At 42.1% G+C, this 23,126-nt stretch overlaps 1 protein-coding gene across 1 annotated transcript in view; it reads left to right on the top strand.

The window, feature by feature from the left end:
* The first annotated feature begins 1,109 nt into the window (after positions 1-1,109).
* GYG1 (glycogenin 1) overlaps positions 1,110-23,126 on the top strand; it is a 43,148-nt gene continuing 21,131 nt past the window's right edge. The window contains exons 1-4 of the mRNA XM_072618257.1: positions 1,110-1,626; positions 5,962-6,097; positions 10,375-10,549; positions 10,834-10,996. Coding sequence (XP_072474358.1) covers positions 1,620-1,626; positions 5,962-6,097; positions 10,375-10,549; positions 10,834-10,996 — 481 coding nt within the window. The 5' untranslated portion in view covers positions 1,110-1,619. The remainder of the gene's footprint in view (positions 1,627-5,961; positions 6,098-10,374; positions 10,550-10,833; positions 10,997-23,126) is intronic.

The raw sequence follows: 23,126 nt of genomic DNA on the forward strand, positions 1-23,126 counted from the left end.
AAAATTTATTTTTTTAAAATTACATTAGTTTTGTCAAAAGCCAGACTTATTACAGAATCAGAGAATTTTAGAACTGGAGGGACCTCTGTCCACCTATCACACAAACTTAAAACCCAATTTTAACATCTTTCAAGTAGCCATTCAGTCTCTGCTAGAAAACATCCAATGAAGGAAAACAGAACCCTCCTGAAGCACTTCATTCTAATCTTGGGCAGTGCTACAGATCTCACATTCAGTTGTCAAAGTGATATTCCTAAAACACAGGTCTGACCTGTCACTTTCATGCTCATTGTTTCATTGTCTTCCTATTCATCTAGGCTTATCTTTTTAACCCCAGGTCTTCCTTATTTTGGCAATCTGGTGAAGCCAATGGCCTTCTTTTCAGAACAATGTATTTAAATGCATAAAATTAAATACCAGAAAATAAATTATACTGAAACATAGATTATCAAACTTAAAAAAGCAAACTGGTAGACTTCAGGTTTAAAACCCCCAGATCAAACAAAAATTCCTTTTTGTTAACATTTGTTCAATGTTTAGGCTAAAACAAAATGAAACAAAATTCTCTCTAACCAAGAAAATCATTGTGGTATAGTGGGGGAGACATTCGATTTGTGGTAAGAGGATAACAGTTCAAATTCGCCTCACTCTTTTTGTGAACATGGTTCTTTATCTGTAAAATGAGGAGACTGGACTACATGGCAATTGATCTCTAAAGAATTGTAACGAACTATCTCAGTCTTGGAGGACTGACACTGAAACCAGACTTCTTCAGACACTGTTTGCAGTGGTTACTCTATCAGTTGGGTTTAATTTAAATGTTTTTCTTTGTTACAAAAGACGATTGGAGCACATAGTATTAGTATCATATAGGCAACAACAACGCTTTTTTTTCTTTCCAGGCCCCCCCCCCCCCCATGAAAGCGTTGGACTAAATGGCCTCTACAATCCTTTTCAGCTCCAAATGTATGATCCTGTATGGAAGACTCTGAAGACTATAGGAATGTGGAGGTGATGGGAAGGAGGGATTCCCTGGAAAATGGGAATCCTCTGGATTACGTTGCAAAATTCAGCTGGTATATCCTGACGCCCTGGCCCAAGAAGTACTCCATAATCCTAGCAGTGAAAGGGAAGCAGCTGCTGTTGAGCTGAAAGGAAGTAACGAGCCAGTGCTCTGCCCTCCCTCCCCCTTCCTGACCCAAAGGCCGACTTGCACAAGTTCGAGACGCTCGGTTTCCCCACCTGGAAACTGGGGGAGGGGGTGGATGATTGACGGGACGCTAGTTGACAGCAGGCAAGGAGCAGTTCTCACCTAGCCCGGGGGACTACACGCACCAGTCATTTGACCCGCACCGCACAGAGGAGACTCAGGGAGACATTTTGGCCAAGCCCCAGCAGAGCTGGCCTCTGCGGTCAGCTGGAGCAGCCCAACGGGCGACCCAGGGGCAGGAAGGATGCAGAGCTGAGAGCCAGCGTACGTGCTCCACGTGACCGTGTCGTATAAGACCTAGCTGCCGGCTCGGCTCCCTCGCAGCTGCCTCTCTCGGGTGCCCCCTCGCCCCGGCGCTCGAGAGCCACCGAGTCAGTGCTTCCCCTGCCACCTCGCCTCCGTCGGCACCATGACAGGTAGGTGTCTGGGGCCCTCCGTGCGCCAGGGGCGCTTGGCCGTGCACTGGAGCTGCTTCGTCTCCTCCAGCTCTTAGAACTGTCCTTCCTTCCTTCCTTCCTCCTTCCTTCTCCCTCTGCTCTCCTTCCCGGCCTTTCGTTTTCTATTTCACTGTCTTGGTGGCCTTGCAGGGAGCGCGATACCCCCTAAGGGGTACGTTGCTTTGGAGAGGGTGGTGGTGGAGAAACTTGGGGTCTGTGAGCCCCCCAGCCCGGGCTGTTCTGCCCTGCCGGGTGTCACCCTCCCTCCTCGGGACGGCCCGAGGAGGCGGAGGCTCCCTAGGCTGGCTTTGCCATGCTCCTAGCCAGGTGTCAGCGCACCTTGGAGATCCTGTTCCCCACCCTCAGCCGGAGGTTGGCCTCCCTGGCTCCTCCGCGGGATCACCCCTTCGCCGGTAGCTTTCTCCTGTGCGCCCCGCCCTCCCCCCCCTTTAAAGGACTGACAGCTGCAGCAGCTGCTGCTGGGGTGGCGTGGGGGTGGAGAGGAACCTCGCCCTCCACCCCCAACATCCCCTCCAACTGCCGGCGCCCCCGACACTGCGGAATCCCCCGAAGCCTCTTCCCTGTCCCCTCCAGGGCCCGCGGGAAGGAACGAAACTAGTTCTCGGCTGGGAGGAGGCCCCGGGCGCGGTTCTGCCCACCCAGTTAGGCATTGATTGCGCCGCCCTTGGCCCGCGCCTATTTTTAGGCCGGCCCTGCTGGGCTGCGGGGAGCCGGGGCAGCCCGCGCGGGCACGAGGTGCCTGGCAGCCAGTCTGCCCACCGGGAGCAGGTCCCAGGGCCCCGGGGCTCCCGCTGACCTGACTCGACTCCAGATGCTCTTGCTTTTTGGAAGCCCACTTGTTGCAAATAGGACCGGGCAAGATGCTGCGTCTGCTCTGAGGTGGGGGTTCAAGGACAGGCTGGGTGAATGGGGGAAGGCAGCAGATATGGCCTACAATCCAGTTCTCCCCCTGATCAGGAGCTGTAATAAATGTAATTGTACAGGAAGACAGAGACCTCCAACCCACACCGCAAGGGTTCTTCATTCGTGGTCCTTTAACTGGTTTTAAAAAATGTATTTTCATAACAGTGTTTCATATCGTTGGTTTCCTAGCTATAATGTCATAGTTGTAATCTTGTGCATTTTATCCATTTAAAAACATTACTCTGAGAAGGGATCCATAAACTTCACCGGATGACCTACAGGTCCAAGATTCTCAGAAAGGTCAAGAACTCGGGTCTGTCCCACAACAATTATATTTCCTCTCCAGAACCTACCCTGCACAAAATTAGAGTCTAGAGTTTTCACTAGAAATCCTGGCTCTGCTCTTCGTTTGTGTAACCATACAGCAAAGTCCCTTGATTTGCCTAGGCCTAGGCCAAATAGAGGCATTGGACTCTTGGAGCTCTAAATCCTATGATCAATCACCTCCTATCTTTCCTATCACACTTTGGGCCAGAAATCTCTCTAAGCTTTAGGTCCTTTGTCCTCACTCTTCCTGGTTGCCCTTCCTCTGATCTTTGAATCACATTTATCTTGGTGACTTTTCTGTATCATTCTTTTGAATAGCTGGACATAACAGATGGAACAAGTCTTGCATCCTATAGTGTTACACCTCTCCTAGCAATTACACAGCGTTTAACTGTTGGATATTTTGAAGGGTCGTTTAACAATAGAGATTGTTTGGGGCTCCTGTTAAGAAGCCAGCCAGTCCCCTAAATTCTGGGGCTCACTATGAACCCTGGGACCACCAATAGACTGTAAGATTTGCAGCTGAAAAGGGACCTGAAAAGGCCCTGTAGTCTGATATATTCTTTTTACAAATCTCGCAACTGAATGAGACCAGGAGCTCCCACTCAAACCTCCCTTATCTCCACTCAAACAGATGTCCTTGTGGGACCACCAGTCAGGGTGAAGACATTTCTGGTTTTGTCCACTGGGATACTTCAATGTTCTTTGAGAATAAGGATTAGCAATTCCGGTAGGACTGGGGAGTGAGGTGGAGAGAACCATGCATAACTCATGAATTTTTAAAACTAGAACTGTAATTTCACCGGCAGAAGAACCCTCTACCAATATAGATACTTAATGCCCCTCAGATGTACAATCTTTGAGAGTTGCCTGGACATACTGGCAGAGTGACTGACCCAGAGCCATACAGCCTGGTGTATCTGAGGCAGATGAATTCGGTTTGACTTTGAGGTCAGCTGTCTAACCACCACTTCACTCATCTCCCATGGATCAGAGGAAGGAAGATGAGGCAGAACAGTGACAAAGCACCTGGCACTTAGCATTTTCTGACTTTAAGAGAGATAAAGATAGTTGAATAATGGTTAGAGAGACCATCTAATTCCAGACTTTCATTTTATGGACAAGGAAACTGAAGCCCACAGAGGTGATTTGGCCAAGGCTACATCTGTAGCAAGCATTGAAGCTAGTATCTGAACCTACCTCCTGACTTCTAATTCAGCAGCCTTTCCATCAGACCCCTTCCCCTTCCTTGATAATATGCTTGGTCACTCGACATTCTTCCTCCCAGCTCTCTCTTTGGTTCAGCAATCTCTTGGCTTAACCACCTTCCTTCCCCTCCTTTCCACAATTTCAGTTATCAACCCCTGGTTGAAAACTGGTTAAAGGGATGTGAGGAAACCCAGGACTTCCCGACTCAACAAAGACCTGGGGAGAGAGTGTCTAGTGCCAGTCACTTAAGTATCCTCTGTATTTTGTTTAAATACCTTAGGGTATTTATTAACTGGTTTTCTGCAGTTTTCTGAAAGGGACTAGCCAGTTTAACATCTGAAAGGTGATATACTCCCAAAAGGCCCAGGGATATCAGGTGTAGTTAGCAGCCTAGTTGAACTCAGTCACCCGTGGAAACCCTGATGGTCTCCGGGCTTTCACTGCTACACCTATGGAGTGGGGAAAACATGCTTTGGATGTTCTGGCTCCCATTTTAGCAGCTAAATAGATAGCAGTTTCCTACAATCTTTCCAAACTCATTAGAAATTGTGTGTGAGGCTACATGTTTCTATAAAGAAAAATCAAGGCGTGCGATTTGCCCTTTAGGGTCATTTTTTCAGGGAGAATAGTTCAAGTACTTTGAGAATTGGTCAGACAAAATCAGTTCAGGTGTGTTGTAAGAGCCTAGATTTAGACTTGGAAGCGGGTCCTTAGCAGCCTAGTAAAGAGCAACGTACTGTTATCAACCAAGAAAACTGGAGCTCAAAATCGGCCTCAGACATTGACGAGAGCTCTTTGACCTAGACAAGAATTTTAATTTCTCTGAGCCTCAGTTTTCTCTTCTGAAAAATGAAAGGTGTGGATGAGATGACCTCTTAGATCCCTTCAGAGCTAAATCTGTGGGCATTTCACAGATGAGGTAACAGGCTCAGAGAGGTTAAGTGACTTGCTCTAGTATCTTGCAGAGTAGCAGCCTAGGTCTTCTGACTGCCACTGCAGAGCATTTCCCCTGTACACAGTTCATTCTGCTTCTTTCAGTCTCCACAAACTCTGATTTTTAGCATATAGTTGGCTTCATGCCCGTGCATTTAAACTAAAAGCTACAAATCAGATTAAAGGCTCAAGTACTGTTCTCAGATCATCCAGATTCCTGTTGGCAGCTGTATTTGGACTTGGCTTTTCATCTATTTGAAGTCACCTTGTTAGGGAAACTGAACGCACTTGCTATATGATCACCTCATTACTTTTAATTAATTTGCAGATGTTGGCATTCCCCTGGGTGTTAAACACTGCTTCCTGAGGCTTTCTTGTGTGATACAAATTGGTCATTAGAAGACCTGGGTTCAAGTTCTAAATCTGCCATTTTCCCTCTATATGACTTTGAGCAAGGCATTAAACCTCCCTGGGCTTGAGTTTCCTCATCAATAAAATGGGAGAGTTATACTAATTATAAGAATGGGTCTGGTGATAAGAAGGATATGATAAGTATAGGATATGATATGATAAAATGACAAGACTAGGAGTTAAACCTTAAGTTTAATATTTATGTTATCCTTGTTTAATTGCCATACTAAACTAACTGCTTATGGCCCCTTTGTCCAGAAGCAAATGTGATCTCAGATTTACTGCTTTTGCTAAATGACTTTAAAAGGAAAAAAAGCACTTGATGTCCATAACAAGGGGACTTCCCTGCATCTTCTCCCTCCCAGAAAGTGTGCTTGATCTTACCCCAAAGGCCAAGAGAAGAGACAAGCACTAACCACCCCACCCCCAAAGAGAACGGACTGTTCTGTCTTGCTTTTCTCCTCCATTCTGGGATACTGTAATCAGTGCCATCTCTCTTTTTCTATTAAGATCAGTCTTTTGTGACTTTGTCAACAAATGACTCCTACGCCAGAGGAGCCTTGGTGCTTGGCTCCTCATTGAAACAATACAGAACGACAAAAAGGTTAACCGTACTGATAACCCCGCAGGTCTCCGAGTCTATGAGGTAAGACATTCCTTCTATTTGTGACTTGTTCTCACTGGTTAACTTTCTGGCCTCTTTGGCATGCAGACCAGCTGCTTTTCAGGAACTCACTTATCAGTGCAAGGAAAATGGCTCCTACATGAGGCAGCCTGGTGGATGGGGAGTCAGAAAGATCTGGGTTCAGATCTTACCTCTGACCCATCCCGGGTCACCTCACCTTTCAGAATTTCACTGTCATATCTGTAACATGAGGATAATAACACCTCAGTACCTCGCTCACAAGGTTGTTGGGACCACACATCTATTGATTTAGTGGTATTAGAAAGAATTTTGTCATGGAAACTATTTTTGCTGGATTGCTTTTGGAAGAGCAGACTACAAGTCTTCCTCCTCATCCCCAGCCCTTTGTCCCACAGTGTTTATCCTTTCTGGTTATAAGAAGTGAAAAGAAAAACTTATGAGCAACATCTCTAAATAAACCATTTTAGGAGAAGAGTGAGAGAGAATCATTCCAAAGAAATCAGTCCCTGTTTCTTCATCTATTTATATATAAAGCCAGTTGGCCCCTGAGTAACTGGGTTTTCTGTCCATTGCTTTAAATGCTTTAAAACCGTACCTACAGATTTACAGAGACACTTCCTTTGCCATCCTAAAGTGGAATGCCATCTTCACTGAGATAAGTTACTACTACCCCCCCATACGCACACGCACACACACACACAGCGATTTTATCAGGGAAATCCTTCTGGGGACTGTAACACAAAACTAGGGGCATTACTCCTAGGCAGTAGAAATGACACCTTGAATCATTGGAAAGATTATGAAGACCTTTCATTCCAATCGCAATCATAATCTTAAATGCGAGGAGATAGATGACTCAGTGTTCAATAAAGCACTGGACCTGGAATCAGGAAGACCTGAATTTAAATATGGCCTCAGACACTTACTATCTGTGTGACACTGGGCAAGTCACTTAACCTTGTCTGCCTCAGTTTCCTCACCTGTAAAATGAACTGGAGAAGGAAATGGCAAACCACTCCAGTATCTTTGCCAACAAAACCCCAAGTGTCCTCATAAAGAGTCGGACACAACTCAACAATACCCTTTATTTGTTTGCACCTGGGCTACAGTTTTGCCTGTAGCTGGATTATCCCCAACCCCAGCTACCCAGAGGCCTCCTGCTTGTAGACCTGGCTAGTCGCCTTGTCATTAAAATGGAAATATCTGAATTGGTCCCTTAGGGCTTAATATAAGTTTAAAAATATAATGAGGTTCATCCTAGGAGTTCTGTTTTGTGTTTTCTTGCACTTGGACCCTCTTTTTCAAATTGAATGAGTCCTGCTGTGAAATTTCAGAAGTCAAACCCCATACCAAGAGGACCAGAAAAGGGCATTTATAACATCCTGGCACCTCTGTTCCTGGGATTAGGAAAGTTAGTAAGCTACCAGAGAGGCAGTTTCCCACTGTACAATCTATTAAAGAAAAGGTATACAAGGAGCTAGGGTTGACAAAGGTTGGGGCAGAAAGTGCTTGTTTGTTGACTTGTTTTTGCTAATTATCAGGTGAACTGGAAAATGCTTTTTTTCTCCCAACTTTGGGCATCATTTTGATGTTTACTGCAATGCAGATAGTGGGATGGACTGGAAAGAGCCTTGGAGCAGCAGCTCAGAAGCATCAGTTCCAGTGCCAACTTAATCAGAACTAATCAGCTATATCATCCTGACCAAGTCATGTGCCCTCTGAGTCTCTCTTTCCTCCTTTCTGAAGTGACCCAGTGGTCAACCTCTCCCAGTTGATTTCTAAAATCCTTTCTAGCAAAGACCCCCCAGAATTTCAAAACTGAAAGGAACTTCAGTGGTCTGTTACACAAAATACCAGACAAATAGTCATTCAGCCTCTGCTTGAAGGGAGGAAATCCCTACTACGTGGTAGTAGTGAGGTCTAGTGGAAAGAACCCTAACATTCCTGCAAAGGGCTTCAGAGAGGATCTAGGTTCAGATCCTACCTCTCTGTCACTTAGTCCCCTTCTGACCTTGGACAAGTCACCTAACCAGTCTGAGCCTCAGTTTCCTCATGTGTCAAATGAGAAGGTTCAACTCAATGCCAGCTCTAAGTCTGTGATATGAGGATATCCTGAGGCAGCCCATTGGAACTCTAGTTCTTAGAGTTATACAGACCTGAAACCTAAATTTTAGAAGTTATTTTACTTATTTAATTACCAAAGAGAAAAAGAAAAACAAGCCTCAATTTGTCTCTTTACTTCTCTCACTCGATGCCGGTTCTGCCCTCTGGGGCCAGCCAGAACAGGTTTAATCCCTGCTGTGGTGAGGCTTTGGGTATTTGAAAATAGATGTCATATCTCCTCTGAGGATTCTCTCCTAGTTCAGTTCTATGGACTTAATTCTTTGAATATTCTAAATATTGGGATTTTTGTTTGTTTGATTTTTGTGCTTGGTCCTGACTTGTGACTCCTTTTTTTATAGTTGTGAGGAATGTCTGGCATGGGAACTCCTACCTCTACAGATCGGCAATTCATCTGTAACTTAGGCAACTAGCTGACTGGGGTACTGAGAAGTCAAAAGACTTGCCCAAGGTCACACAGTTAGTAAGTGCGAGAGGTGGGGCAGGAGCCCAGGGCCTATCCTTGGAATTGTTACTGGTTTTCTGTTAGTGGGACTTGTGATCACTTGTCCCTCTCAAGAACTTTGTTAAACTTTCATTAGTTAAATTTCTGTCATCGTAAAACATGACCATATGCTAGACTTGCTATCCATTGATCAAAAAGAGTAATCCCTACAGTGCTTAGCTGAAATATAGCAAATGCTTGTTAACTAAACTGTATAATTCTGAAACCGATAGCATCAGAAAATTAGACCAATAGCTTGGCTTTGCTGACCTCTGAGAGTTTTTGTGGCACACTGTTTCATGTGTCTAATGTTCATGACTTCTAACTATTTTAGGCGGGAAATGTAATTCTATATAACTCATCTCCTAGAGAGTAAGTGAATGGTAGAAGGATCTCTGATTTCAACAGTGGGAAAGTCCTGGTCTGTGATTTAGTAGGCTGGTCAAGAATTTATTTACTAAGTGTGTACTATGCATTCAGTTCTGGGGATAGATTCAGAGACAATGTTGGAGCAATCTCTGCGCTCAAAGAGCCTCCCATTCTACTGGGAAAACAGAACATGGGCAAAGTAAATATATATAAAACGTAGGGATAAGGACTAGACATGATTTCCTGAGTATAGGGAGCTCCCTTTAAGAAAGCAGGCTAGCAACTTCTTGGCAACATACTCTTTGAGAAGTCATAGGACTTGTCCAGAGTCGCACAGCCATTATGTGTCAGAGGAATGCTGGCTATCCTACACACACATGAGTAATCTTGGGAAGAACATGAACAATTGGGAGGTGGAGTGTGAGAAGAATCCTCAGGGAGGAGGTGATAAGCTGAGCTTAGAAGAGCTAAGGCTTCCTAGAAATGGAATATATTTTATATCCTCATCTCTGATAAGCAAATTAGCAAGCATTATCTTCTAAGGTAGTGTAATGTTCTTTAGAAGAAAGAAAACTAAATACTCATTCATACTCTGTATGAGAATGAAATCCCTCCCCCAAGATCATTTCATTGCAGGGGAATGCATATTTGCAAATAGTTAGTAATCATTCTTGTAGGTGATTTCTTTAGTTTGTAAATCAGCATGGTAACTAATGTACTAGAAATAAGAACGAGTAATCCCTTGTTGTATTGTCACCATCATAAAGCCGAATGTTGGAGAGGTAAGAGAAGAGAGAAACACTGGCTACACTTCCATTATAAATTTTCATGAAATAGTAATTGGAAAGAAGCAACAGTTACAATGTGGTTGAGAGGTACAGTTTGTCCTACAGAATGATGGAATAAGTGACATAATGGGGGCAAATTGATCAGAGTAACAAATTAACAGAAAAAGTATAGAAAGTTTATCACAATAAGCAATTGATAGAAAAAGCATAAAAGATAAGTAAGGGAAGTAGCAGTCTTGTGTTAGAGGGGGGTTACTAGTGCTGATTTTCTGCTTTTTAAAAAGTGTTGAGCTCGTAAACTGAATTTTATTTCTCTCTGCTGAAATTTATATTGTATTTTTAATTTCAAAATTATTTTAAAATTTTAATCTTTTGTTTTTATATTAATTTCATTTTGACCATGTACCTTTCCTCTCTCCTTCCCAACAAGCCATTCCCTATAAGAATAGGAAGAAAAAGAGGGGGGAAAGCAGTTTAGCAAAATTAACCCACCCAACTGGACTTTGTTTTACCAGGAAAGTTTTAGAGAAGATTTTCGATGAAGTCATCTTGGTCGACATCTTGGACAGCAGGGATTCAGCTCATCTAACCTTAATGAAGAGACCTGAACTGGGGGTCACATTAACCAAACTCCACTGCTGGTCACTAATTCAGTTTTCAAAATGTGTGTTCATGGATGCAGATACTCTGGTGAGTCTAGGTGCCCATGGTGACTAAAAAGACTATATATAGTAACTTAGACCTGGTAAGTGTTCAGAGAAATGCAGCTAAGACTTGACAGGAAAGGATGATTAAAACATCGAATGTCAAAATAGACAAAGGACAGAAGAGCATAACCAGGCCATCTTAAATCTGTCCCTGGGACTTCTGACAAGTGCTACCTTGATGTTGTGGAAACTTAATGTGGGAGAATGGCAGGTGATAGATGGAACAGGGAGACTTTTGATAAATTCCCCATTTTCCTTTTGAATTAGGTACTAACAAACATTGATGAGCTTTTTGAGAGAGAGGAGCTCTCGGCAGCACCAGATCCAGGGTGGCCTGACTGTTTCAATTCTGGAGTTTTTGTTTATCGGCCTTCCATTGAAACATACAATCAGCTGTTGCATATGGCTTCTGAACAAGGCAGCTTTGATGGTATGTATCCTGTTTGGTTGGGCATCTGATAAGATAGCTGTATAATATTCTAGGGGATGACTTCATGATGTGATGAGAAGAGCAATCGCTACTCAAATCCAGTTTAAATCCTCTTATTGTGCAGATTATGTTGTCTACCCACCTATTTACTATAAAACATCTTGGTTTCAGTTTGCTTGTTTAATTAGAGTCAAGAGAGCATAAGCTTGGTGATGGCTTGCATCGTATCTAAATTCAATCCAAATGCGTTTTGATTCTTAAGGGCTTGGATACCCTATTCCACAATTTAAACAGAGGCAGACAGTATTGATGAAGGCTTGTCTTTTCCAGTACAGAATGAACTTGAATTTCTGCAGAGGTTTGTAGGAGTTTTAGAGATCTAATTCTCCCCTCCTTAGGAAGGATGATGATTACATTAAAGGGTGTGTGTGTGTGTGTGTGTGTGTGTGTGTGTGTGTGTGTGTGTGTGTGTGTGTGTGTGTGTGTGTGTGTGTGTGAATGTGTATGAGAGAGACAGACAGACACTCCTAGAGTTGGAAGGGACCTTGAGATCAATTGGTCCAACAACTAACTATCTGAAGCCATCCTGGACAATTATTCCTTCATCTTCTGCCCTAATGACATGACTTTACCGCCCCACAGGCACAATACCTTAAATTTAATAGAGACTGTATGTTTGCCATGAAAAAAAAATATAGGGACAGAAGCTGGGATTTCAGTAGTATAAAGAAACTTCCAGGGGAGGAAATGTCCACTCTCTATCACTTTCAGCACTTTCTCTGCAAATTGAATTCTTAGAAACCTCCCTAGAGCCTTGAGAGGTTATGTCTTACCCAGGACTGGAGAACTAGTGTGGATCAGACATCTGCCTTGAGCCCAAGCCTCTTCTTGGTCTCAGGGTTGGCTCTCTCTCTACTCTACCACACTGCCTCTCATGAAAACTCAAAGAAAGCAAGTTTGGTAAATTGGTTTCCAACATTTAAAGGTGGGATTGGGAAGAAAATTAAAATTCTGCATGAATATTTTTCTGCCCATAACTTTCCTATTTTCAGTAAACCTGTGATTTGCGTATAGTGCCTGTAGATCATTCTCTGATATCTAATAGGAAAATGATTATGACACCATCCAATATCCTTAGCAGCTGTATATCCAAAGGCATTGTACCTGGGTAGGATCTCCTATCCTTTTATTGGAGAAGGATAGTGGAACCAAAGGGTAGGCTTTCTTACTAGAGTTACCCAACCACAGCATATGGATAACCCATTAATAATCACCAAAGATGATACTAACATTTTTTCCCTCTCCATAAAAAGCCTTTCAGACAGTGATTCAGTATCAAAGGTTTATCTTAAAATGACAGTTGAAATACAAGCAAGCTGTGGTGAGATGTCAGAAAGGCTGATTTAACAGCATCAAACAATTAGTGTTATACTTGGGTCCCTTCTCTTCCCCCTGCCCTCTTCTCCCATACCACCTTTCTCTGTTTTGAAGACCTTATATTTAAGACCTGCTATAATCAGAAGCACAGAATGTCAGACCTGAGGGAGACCTCACTGACCAGTTGGACAACTCCATTCCTGTCTGTAATATCTCCAACAAGGAAAAATCTAACCAACCTTTACTTGAATACTTCCAGTCAAGGGAAACCTACCACCTTCCATGGCACCCCATTCCTCTTTGGGACAACCCTAATTGTTGGGAAATTTGCCTCTTTATAACTTCCACAATGCTCTTAGTTTTGCCTCTTCCACAACCACCCACCTATCCCCCAAATGCATCTAGTCTTCTCTTTGAACTATCTCTTACATTTGAAAAATGTATTTATCAAGCCTTGTGCCAAGGAACGACTCATCCTAGTGCTTGCCCCCACCACTCTGGCCTAGTCTTTAATTGGTTTCTGCCTGGATTACTGCTGTTACCAACAATGTACTAGAGGCTGATTGTTTTTCCTCTTCCTGACAAGGAGTTAGTTGTGTTTTGCCTTTACCTTGAGGGAGCTAGATGTATAGATCAATCAATGGAACTGTAACAGCCGGAACTAAGGAAATGCTACTAAGGAGGTATAACATTTTTACAGGGGTGACTGCATGTCCTCTTCTGAATCATTCCAATCTTAATCAACAGTTTGACCATTTAGGTAGAATTCTGCAAAAGGAGTCAAGATCTTCTGTGGGCTTGAAGTTGGAGGTCATTGGAAAGTAGTCAGAGTGGGTTGCTGGAAACCAAATGGCTTTACAAAAGAATCAGATGAGGAATTAAGATAACATGGTAAATGCTTCGCATTAGTTATCATTAATATGAACCAGGTAGGGCTGAAAGCTATACAGCCTGAAAAGAGGGTCCAAAAGAGAAAGACTTGAGGATTTAACTGGATATACTCAAGGAAGCCAGAGGCAGGGAAAATTGGGAAGGTGCTGGAGAAGCCCCTTGACTCCCCATTCTGGATTGTTATCTCTAAACTAGGGCATCTCATCAACCCTGTAATGGCTGGGACCGAAACCTCCACAACTGGCCTAGCACTGACATCAAGGACACGACCAGAGATGTCAGAGTCTTCAGGCAGTAGCAAGAAAGGGAGAGTCCTCAACAGGTAGTTAGCAAAAGATGACTCTCATGAGGACTCCTGGATACATGATTCAGGGCAACTCAGAAAATTCTAGGAGCAAGGCTGTTCACTCATCTTGGGATATCTGAGAAAAACTCTGGGATCACAGCAGATCTGGGATCTGTAGATCTCATATAAGTATGGAAGGAGCCCGACTCGGAAATCCAATTGGTTTTCTTCCTAATGATAGTAGTTGGAGAGATGCCAATTGGCTGAGACCAGAAATTCTTAGGTTAAAAGACTCCAAATATAGAAGTTTCTTGATATGTGAGGTTCCAGAGGCAGGGTCAGCAGGCAAGAGTCAGGGGCATGACTAGGGAATAGATGGAAGGGAAAGACTGGACCAGAAAAACCAGAGATTTTCCCAGACTCCAAATCATCAGTGAATATTACAAACTGAATTGATTCAAGATAGCCTGCTTTAGCTGCTTAAAAGAAGAATATTGTAACAGTCCCTCTAGAAACATTTCCTTATCTTAATCTATAGGCTTAATATTTGACAACCAATATAGTTCTTAGATCTAGGAACTGTATGTATTAAACCAGGGGCTCCCAAATCTTTCCATTCTCCAAGCCCTTTGGTTTTCAGTAAACCTTTCCGTATCCTTTATTCAATATGAAAGGAAATAAATTCTAGTGTTTACCATGTATCTGTACATAAAAAAATAAAATAGATATTTATAAATTTTTCATAAACAAAACTATAATTTGGTATATAACAACATGTTTTAGTATCATAAAATTGGTAGCTCTCCAGTGCATACATTTTTTACGTGAGCATCATGACTTTTAGAAAATTTCAGTTATATGATAGAATTATTTATCCCCAGGCCTCCATGACAAGATTCTTGTGCCCCAGATTGGGAATGCCTGTTCTAAACTCCACATTAGACAACGGTTAACCAGTATCACACAAGTTTTAAAGTTTTTAAAGGTTATCTTGAATCAATAATGTGTATAATATTAACTGATGATTTTTTATATAGAGCAAAGTTCCAGATCTTTCTAAGCACTTTGTAACCCAATAATGTGTTTTTTCTACACAAGTGACTTGCTGTTATTACTGCAGGAAAGTGTGGGCTTTATGTTTGAGGAAAATAAGCTTCTGGGTTATTAAGTCAAGTCATTTCCTGAATATGTAATAGCACTGTTCTGCCTAGAATTTTTAAATTGGCATAAAGCCCTTACCCTTCAGTTGTAGTGCCTCAGGCAATGAGGCAGAAGATTTTGGAAGTCCTGTTGTAGTATGCTGTTTCTGTTTCATAAAGAGTTCTGGCTTATATTTTCTATAGTTGGTTTTCTTGTTTTGTTTTGTTTTGTGCTACATTATTATTAAATTCCTCTACCAAAGCTCCGATCCTTGAGTCTGGGAGGGATTGAGGTAGTCCTGAGGTAGTTTAAAGTTTGGTCTGTGGAGCCTGATGTCTGGCAGGATCTGTCAGGCTGGAAGTATGGGCCCAGTGAAGGACTTTGGTGTCCATTATCTATGGATCAGCCTAGTTAAGTGAGTACAAACTTGGCCGCCTGAAATGTTTGTGGGAGTTTTGGTTAACTCTTGACTTGGATCATCTTCATGACCTTCAAAAGGGGCTCACCCAAGGTGGTACATGGCCTTGAGCTCATGTTCTGTGGGGATCACTTGATGGAACTGGGCATGGTTGGCAAAGCAAAGAGAAGATTCAAGGGGGACATGAGAGCTGCCTTCAAGTATTCAAGAAAGAGCGACACATGGAGGTCAGAGTAGGCTTGCTATGTTTGGTTCCAGAGGGAAGAACTGGGAACAAAGAATAACTGCTTAAAGATACAAGTTTTGGGTTGATGTCAAGGGGAAAGAAAACCTCCTGAATTGTTGAGTATGTAGAAAAGGGAGTTCTTTTTCTGTTACATATTAAACTAATCGACTGTGCAGTCCCTTCCAACTTGGAAATTTTGTGACCTACTGAGCCCCCAGTGGTGTTGCCTCTTTATCAGTGGGAGGAATACAGGTAGTAGTGAAACCAGGAATTCTCAGAGTTATTTTCTTAAATCATTCTTATTAGAAGTAAAAAAAAAACAAAAACAAAAAAAAACTGTCAGTTATTTGTGGGTCCTTACCCCTTCTGTGATGTGAACTTTCTCTGTTCTGAGACAACATTTGATCCATTGTTTGTAAGCATTTCTCTTACCTGTAAACCAAGATTTTATAAGCCACTTCCCAATAGCTATATTAGTCTTTTTATGGAGCTCAAGTAAAGAATTATATCAGTATTTATCTATTGCTAGTCTGGGATGTTGGTTCCTGTTACAACCCCACAGTAAATTTGAGCTGTTTTTTTTTTTTATTATTTTCTCCTAAGTACATGTTAAAAACAATTTTTTAACATTTTTAACTTTTGAATTCCAAATTCTATCCCTCTTTCCCTACACAATCTTCCCTACCTGAGACAGTAAACAATCTGATATAGTTTAAACATGTGCAATCATGTAAAACATTTCCATAGCAGTCATTTTGTATGAGAAGACTTGGAAAGAAAGAAAGAAAGGAAGGAAGAAAAGAAAGGAAGGAAGGAAGTAAGCAATCATTTTTCAGTTTGTACTTTCTCAGGAGGTGAGTGGTGTGTTTCATCACGAATGCTTTGAGTTTGTCTTGGATCTTTGTATTGCTGAGAAGAGCTAAGTCATTCAGTTCTTCATTGTACAGTATTGCTGTTCCCCCACAGTAAACCTGCAAGCAGTGGGCTTATCTCCAAACATTTTTTTATTTGGACTGGAATTCAAAGAGGAGACTGATTTGTAAATGAGTATGTATGTCATGACACAAATAGCTTGTCAGCTTTGGTCAGCCTCTTGAATTCATTGAACAAATGAAGTTTCAACTTGGTGTCCATTGACACTCCTCAGAGGTTGGTGACAGCTAAGCATTTGCAACTAACTTATTTGTAACCTCTCTAAAGCAAAGGAATGTAGTCAGCCCTATTACAGCCTCCACTTGACTGCCGTGATGTTTCAACAGACTAGTAATCTGGATATAGTAAAAGAAGTTAAGTAGCTGATTTGTTTGATGGTAGGATTTTTTCTTTCCAACAAAAATCTAATTAGGTAAAATTGAAAGTAGTAAATACTTGAACACTTTTTCTGGTTTCCCTTCATGCTAATACCTTCCCTCCATCGATTCGCTCCAAGTTATCCTGTTATTCGTACGTGCTTGTTTACACATAGTTGTTTTCATGTTGTTTAGATTGGAAGTCCCTCAAGAGCAGGAACCATTGTTTGCCTTTCTTTGTATCCCCAGCATTTAGCACAATACATGGCACATAAAGTGACTGACTTTGTAAAGCTGTTCTATCTGTGCTCACAGGTTGTCTTACACCTATCATATCACGCTAGCGGCATGTCTCCAATCCATTATCATGGTGCCTTCCGTCTGAGACTCCTTCCTATTTATTCTGTATACATCTTCTTTGTACACGGTTGTTTGCACATTGTTTCTCCTATAAGATAGTGAGCTCCTTGACAGGAAGGACCATTTGCTGCATTTCTCCAGCCTTAGCCTAGTCTTGGGCACATTTTCTTCTGACTCTTCCTGACCCCATTTGGGGGTCTCCCTGGCAAAGATACTGGAGCAGCTGGTCATTTCCTTCTTTGTCCCAGGCACTGTGCTAAGTGCTTTACAAAATCTCATTTGATCATCACAAAAAAAAAAAACAAAAACAAAAACCCTGAGAAATGCTATTATTATTCCCATTTGCAAATGAGAAAATTGAAGCAGACAGTGGTTAAGTGACTTGTCCAGAGTCACACAACTAGTAAGTGCTGAGGTAGGCTTCACTTTCATGTGGAACAGACTTCTAACTCCAGTGCCATCCACTGAACCACTTAGCACCTTGGATAATAGTCAGAAGTTATTTGATTGGCTCCGGGGGGTCAGGTTTTGTGGTAGGTGCTGTGTGAATCAATTAAAGAAGCCTTCGAAGACATAGTACAAGAGGAGCTAATTGTATATGGGGAGATAACACTAGCCCTTCTGTTGTGTGGGATGGGCTTTTGAAATAAGAGGACTAGAGAGAAAAGATAGCCATGTAGACCAGAATGGTTGAAATGAATTTCATGGAGCAGCTGGCCTTGAAAGATTGGTTGAATTGGGAAATGAAGAGAAGTCTGAAACAACAATAGTGAGTATGAAGACTCCAGACACCTAGAACTGGAAAGAAAGCTTGGAGGCTATCAAGGACAAATCCCTCATTTTACAGCTGAGGAAAATGAGGCCCAGAGATCTCAAGCAACTTACCCAAGGTCATACAGGTAATAAATAGAAAGAGCATTTGAACTCAGGTCTTCTCACTCCAAAGCATGCACTCTTCTCACCCTAACATACTGAGTGTGACATGTCTTGGGAACAGTGAGGATACTCACCTTACTTTCATAGGAAGCCTGGTGTGAAAGTAGCAGGAAATATGACTGGCTAATACTTCCCTCTTCTGGGGAAAGGGTAGCGGGTTAGGGTACACAGTCGCAGAATGTTGTGTGCATTCTCAGACCTACTGGCTTTTCTTTGTATCCTCAAAGCCTGGCATATTGCTGTCATTATTGTTGTTTAGTCATTTTTCCGTTGTGTCTGACTCTTAATGGCCCCACTGGGGATTTTCTTGGCAAGGATACTGTAGTCATTTGCCATTTCCTTCTTCAGCTCATTTTACAAATAAGGAAACTGAGGCAAACAGGATTAAGTGGTTTGCCTAGGGTCACATAGCTAGTTAAGTGTCTGAGACCAGATTTGAACTCAGGAAGAAGAGTCTTTCTGACTCTAGGCCTGGCACTCTATCCAATGTGCCACCTAGCTCTCCTCTGCCCCCCTCAAAAAAGCCTGACACATAGTAGGTGCTTAATGGAAATCTATTCTACTCAATGGCTTTTCCTTGTTACAAGAGAGTGTTCAGTGGGGGATGGTGTGTATATTAAGAAATGAATAATTTTTTATTTAAAACACCATAAAATTTTTTTAAAGGTTGGTAAGGTACAGATGTCAAAAGTTCTAAAATCATTCTACACAGTTATAGTAAAACAGGAAGCTGTGGTGTACTGGGGGAAAAAATTAGATCTGGATTCAGATCCTGTCTCTGTTATTTACTTCCTGTGTGACACTGGGTGCCTCATTTATCCTCTCTCTGGCTCCATTTCTCCTCTATATGGATTGAATGCATTGGGTTAGGTGCTTTTACCTCTAAATCCTAAGCTTGTGAGGTTGCCCGCTGACTTGGGGCACAGTCTAGCCAGCTGGTCTGAACAAAAGCTGAGAGTGTATTTTTTCCACACTGGTCTTGTCTTTCACAAAATAATCCCTCTTGGCTTGGAGAAAACAGTAAGAAAAACACCTCGTTGCCCTTGGTGAATTTAAGTCATCGGGTCTAGTTGGACCACCTACTGGTATCAACCAACAGCAATAACCAAAAAATCCCACCCACATGATCACTAAACCACCAGCAGTAATATTCAGAAGATGAACAACTAGAGAGATACTGAAGAGTTAGAGAAGGCAAATTATTTTCCAAGTTTTCAGAAGTGGAAAGAGAATAGAGCCTACAGGCTAGAGGCCAGTGAACTTGACTCTGATACTTGGCAAAATGCTAAAGTAGCTTATTAAAAAAAATAGTTGGTGAACACGTAGGAAAGGCAGCGGTGATCACAGCGAGCCAGCCTGGCTTCTAGGGCAGGCTACTCTAGGCTGACTGACCTTGTTTCCATTTATGGTAAGGGAGATCCAATTTGCCTAGCTTGAGCAATGCTGTTCTGAAAGTATTTATATGCTATTTTTATGTAAAAAATGAAAAGATTGGGTGGGGGGAAAGTACAGTTAAATGGATTCGTAATTGATTTAATGTTAGAACTCAAAAGTCTGATGATATAATGATTCCATATCCAGTTGGCAGGAGGTCTCCAGAGAAGTGGCCTCAGTGATAGGTGCTTGGCTCTGTGTGGTTTAATTATTACTATTTTTTAATCAATGGCACAGATAAGACATAGCTGACATGCTCATTGAATGGTACAAAGCTGGGAGGGAGAGCTAACACATTAGCTGACAGGGTCAGGCTCTAAAAAGGTCTTGACAGGCTAGATCATTGGGCTGAATCCAATAAGATTAAATTTAATAAGGATAAATGTACAGATTTACACTTGGCTTCAGAAAATGGCTTTCACTAGCACCAAGTGGGGCATCATGGTTAGATAGCAGTTTGCCTTTCAGAAAGGTCTGGGGTTTTAGTGGACTTAAATATGTCAACAGGGAGACATGGCAGCCAACACGACTAATGTGATTTGGAGCTGTATTATAAGAGAAGCGTATCTTCTAGGAATAAAGAGGTGATGTGCCCATGTGTCCTGCTCATATGGAGGGGATGACAATAATTACATTTATAGGAGGCTTTTTGATTTGCTTCTGTTATCTCATTGGATCAAATCAGATCTAGCACAGTTCAGGAAGATCTCTGATAAGAAGCAGAGTTTTCTGAGAAGAGATGATGGGATAGGAAAAGACTTCACATTCACAGATGAGGATTAGATGAAGGAACTACGGGATGTACAGCCTGGAAAAGAAAAGACGAACTGGGGACATGATATCTATCTCCAAGTATTTGAATGGCTGTCATGTGGAAAAAAGGATTAGATGTGTTCTTTTTGGTCCCAGAGGGCGCAGCCAAAAGCAAGGGTAGAAGTTAAAAGGAGACAAGATGTCAGGGAAAACTCGCTCACGATTAGGGCTATTCCAAAGCGGAATGACTTGACCCCAGAAGTGGGTGGGTTCTCTCCCATTGAGTTGTTCAAGGTCTTTGATCAGAGGCTGAATTAACCACTTCTGGACTATTTTCTTTCAGATACGGATTGTACTCAGTGACTGCCATTGCGTCTTCCAATTCTGGAATTCTCTGTTTCTCTGAGCATTCTCCTTTAAATGATGTTTAATGATGTAGGATATGTTTTTATTGTGGTATGCCATCAGTAAGAGGTGACATGAAAGTGAAACAATGTCATTTGAGCCTTCTAATTTGAAGTGACTTCATTTAAAAAAAAAAAATCAAGGTTTCTTTATATTAACTGTATCTTCCAACCACCAAGCCCTCAACAAACTGGACTTTTTACCTTCAGTTGATAGAGTGAAAATGTAAGAAAGTGAGCTAAAAGCAGGGAATTGTTTTAATTTGTTTTCAAAGTGATCCTGAGTCAGTTTCCTTTGTGCATTTGCAGCATTTTTTGCTGTTAACTGGTCACATCATGATGATCATATTTAAACACTGCAAGGCCTTCAGAGGCTTATCATTGGAGGCCTCTTGTTACTAAGTAAGGCAAGAAAATGGACTAAGCTTTCCTAGGAAGGTTTTAAACAAACAAACCAAAAAGGATTGTAGCCTTAACCTCAATTAACCAGAAAGTTTAACCTCTCCGCCTCCAACATTCTCACTCTGTGTTTTATTTAACTGAAATGGTAGCGGATTTCTCCTCAGAAGAGACTGAGGTGGACTAGATTCCTCCCTGGGAAAAGGAAGGCACTTGCAACCATCAGAAAGGTGGTTTTATTGTCTCCCATAATAATTTCGATTGTGTCAGGATGGTTCTCTCCTTCTCTGATGTTGGAAGTCCAGCACTTCTGTTGTTGTGTTAGGATGCTCTATAGACATCCTCATGTCAATGAAGTGGCACATGCCAGCATTCCCAAGTGGTTACTTCATGGCTCACTTGGCCATGAAGGCCCTTTTCCCTCCTTCCCATCCCCACCAAAAAAAAAATGCTCCAATAGTTCCTGGCTATGAAAATAGAGCACACAAAGTATTTATCAGATATTCCTCCCCAAGAGAGAATCCTCTGGCTACTTTTTGCCTTTACTTCTCATTGTATCACCTTTTTAAGTATGGTTTTCTGTCTCTTGCCACGTAATCCAACCACCCACCCCCTTTTTTCACTTCATTTTATTTTTCAATTAGCAAGCATTTATATTCTTTGCCCCTCCACCCCAGTTTAAAAAAAAAAAAAGCAAAATGTATACTAAAACAAGCCAAATTCTCACATTGCCCATGTCTAAAAATATGTATCACACTCTCTATCTTGAATCCATTGTCTCTCAGTCAGGAGCCCCACATATTTTAGAGATAAGGAAAAGTTCATTAACTAGCCTAAAGTCCTGCATGTCTGAACCTCATAAAACAGGCCTAGACCTTGTGACACATTTTTCTCTTCCATAGATGCCCTGTTAGCAGAACAAGGGTGAGGAGTGTGCCTGCCGGCTCCACCCTGCATGCCCAGGTACCTTGTAAAACAAACCAGCAGGCATTCTTTCTAAGAAATGTAGGCTGTTGATTTATTTTAATCAGACATTTCTTTAGCAATGTGTAGACCAAAATGTATGTTAGTCAGTAATAAAATATTTATTAAGCACCTACTAGGTGGTGCAGTGGACAGAGCATTGGGCCTGGAGTCAGGAAAATCTAAGTTCAAATCCAGTCTCAGACACCTACTAGTTATATGACTCTCAGCAAGTTAACCCCTCTTTGCCTCAGTTCCTCATCTGTAAAATGGGGACACACTGGAAAAGGAAATGGGAAATGTTGCCTCTATCTTTGCCAGGAAAACCCCATGAGCAAGTCCATGGCATCCCAGAGTCAGACATGACTGAATGTCTGGAAAACAGCAATGTACCTGGAGTTGTGTTAAGCAGTAAGGATACAGAAGACACTCCCTGCCCTCAGGGAGCTCACCATCTGAAGGAGGAGACAACATACAAACTACTACGTACAAACAAGCGATAGGAAAGGTAAATTGGAAATGATTAATAGAATGAAGCCACTTGAATTAAGATAGATTAAATAGAAAGGCTTCCTATAGAAAGTGAGATTTTAGCTGGGACTTCAAAAAAATCAGAGAAGCCAAGAGGCAGAGATGAGGAGAGAGAGAATTCAAGGCATACGGGAGAGCCAGAGGAAATCCCTGGAGTCAGGAAAGGAAATATTTTATTCCAAGAAGTACAAGGATCCAGTATCACTGGATCACAAAGTATGTGGGAGTTGTAAGTGAAGACTTTGAATGCTAAACAGGATTTTCTATTTGATCCTGAAGGTAATAGACCTTATTGAGCAGGAGGGCATGGTCAGGCCTACGCTTTTGGAAGATCACTTTGACAGCTCTGTGCATCCCATGATAGTTCGAAGCTAGATTGGAGTGGGGAGTGACTGGTGGCAGGCAGGCCCATCAGCAAGCCTTCCAACAGTATAGCATGTGTCAGAGGAGAGAAGGGCACAAGCTGTAGAGATGTTAGGAGGGATACATGGATGGGACTTGGCAACATGTTGGATTTGTGGAGTTTAAGAGAGTGAGGAATTGAGGATGACACTGAGGTTTTGGGCCTGTGAGCTTGGGAAGATGATGGTGCCCTTAACAGTAACAGGGAGCTGAGGAAGAGAGGAGTGTTTGGGGCAGAGGAGAAATAATGAGTATTTAAAGAAAATGACATTGTCCATCTTAGTGATTGGATTTGAGTACGTGTCCACGACAGGGATTCAG

The sequence above is a fragment of the Notamacropus eugenii genome, chromosome 6 (genome assembly GCF_028372415.1).
Source record: "Notamacropus eugenii isolate mMacEug1 chromosome 6, mMacEug1.pri_v2, whole genome shotgun sequence".
Lineage (NCBI taxonomy): Eukaryota > Metazoa > Chordata > Mammalia > Diprotodontia > Macropodidae > Notamacropus > Notamacropus eugenii.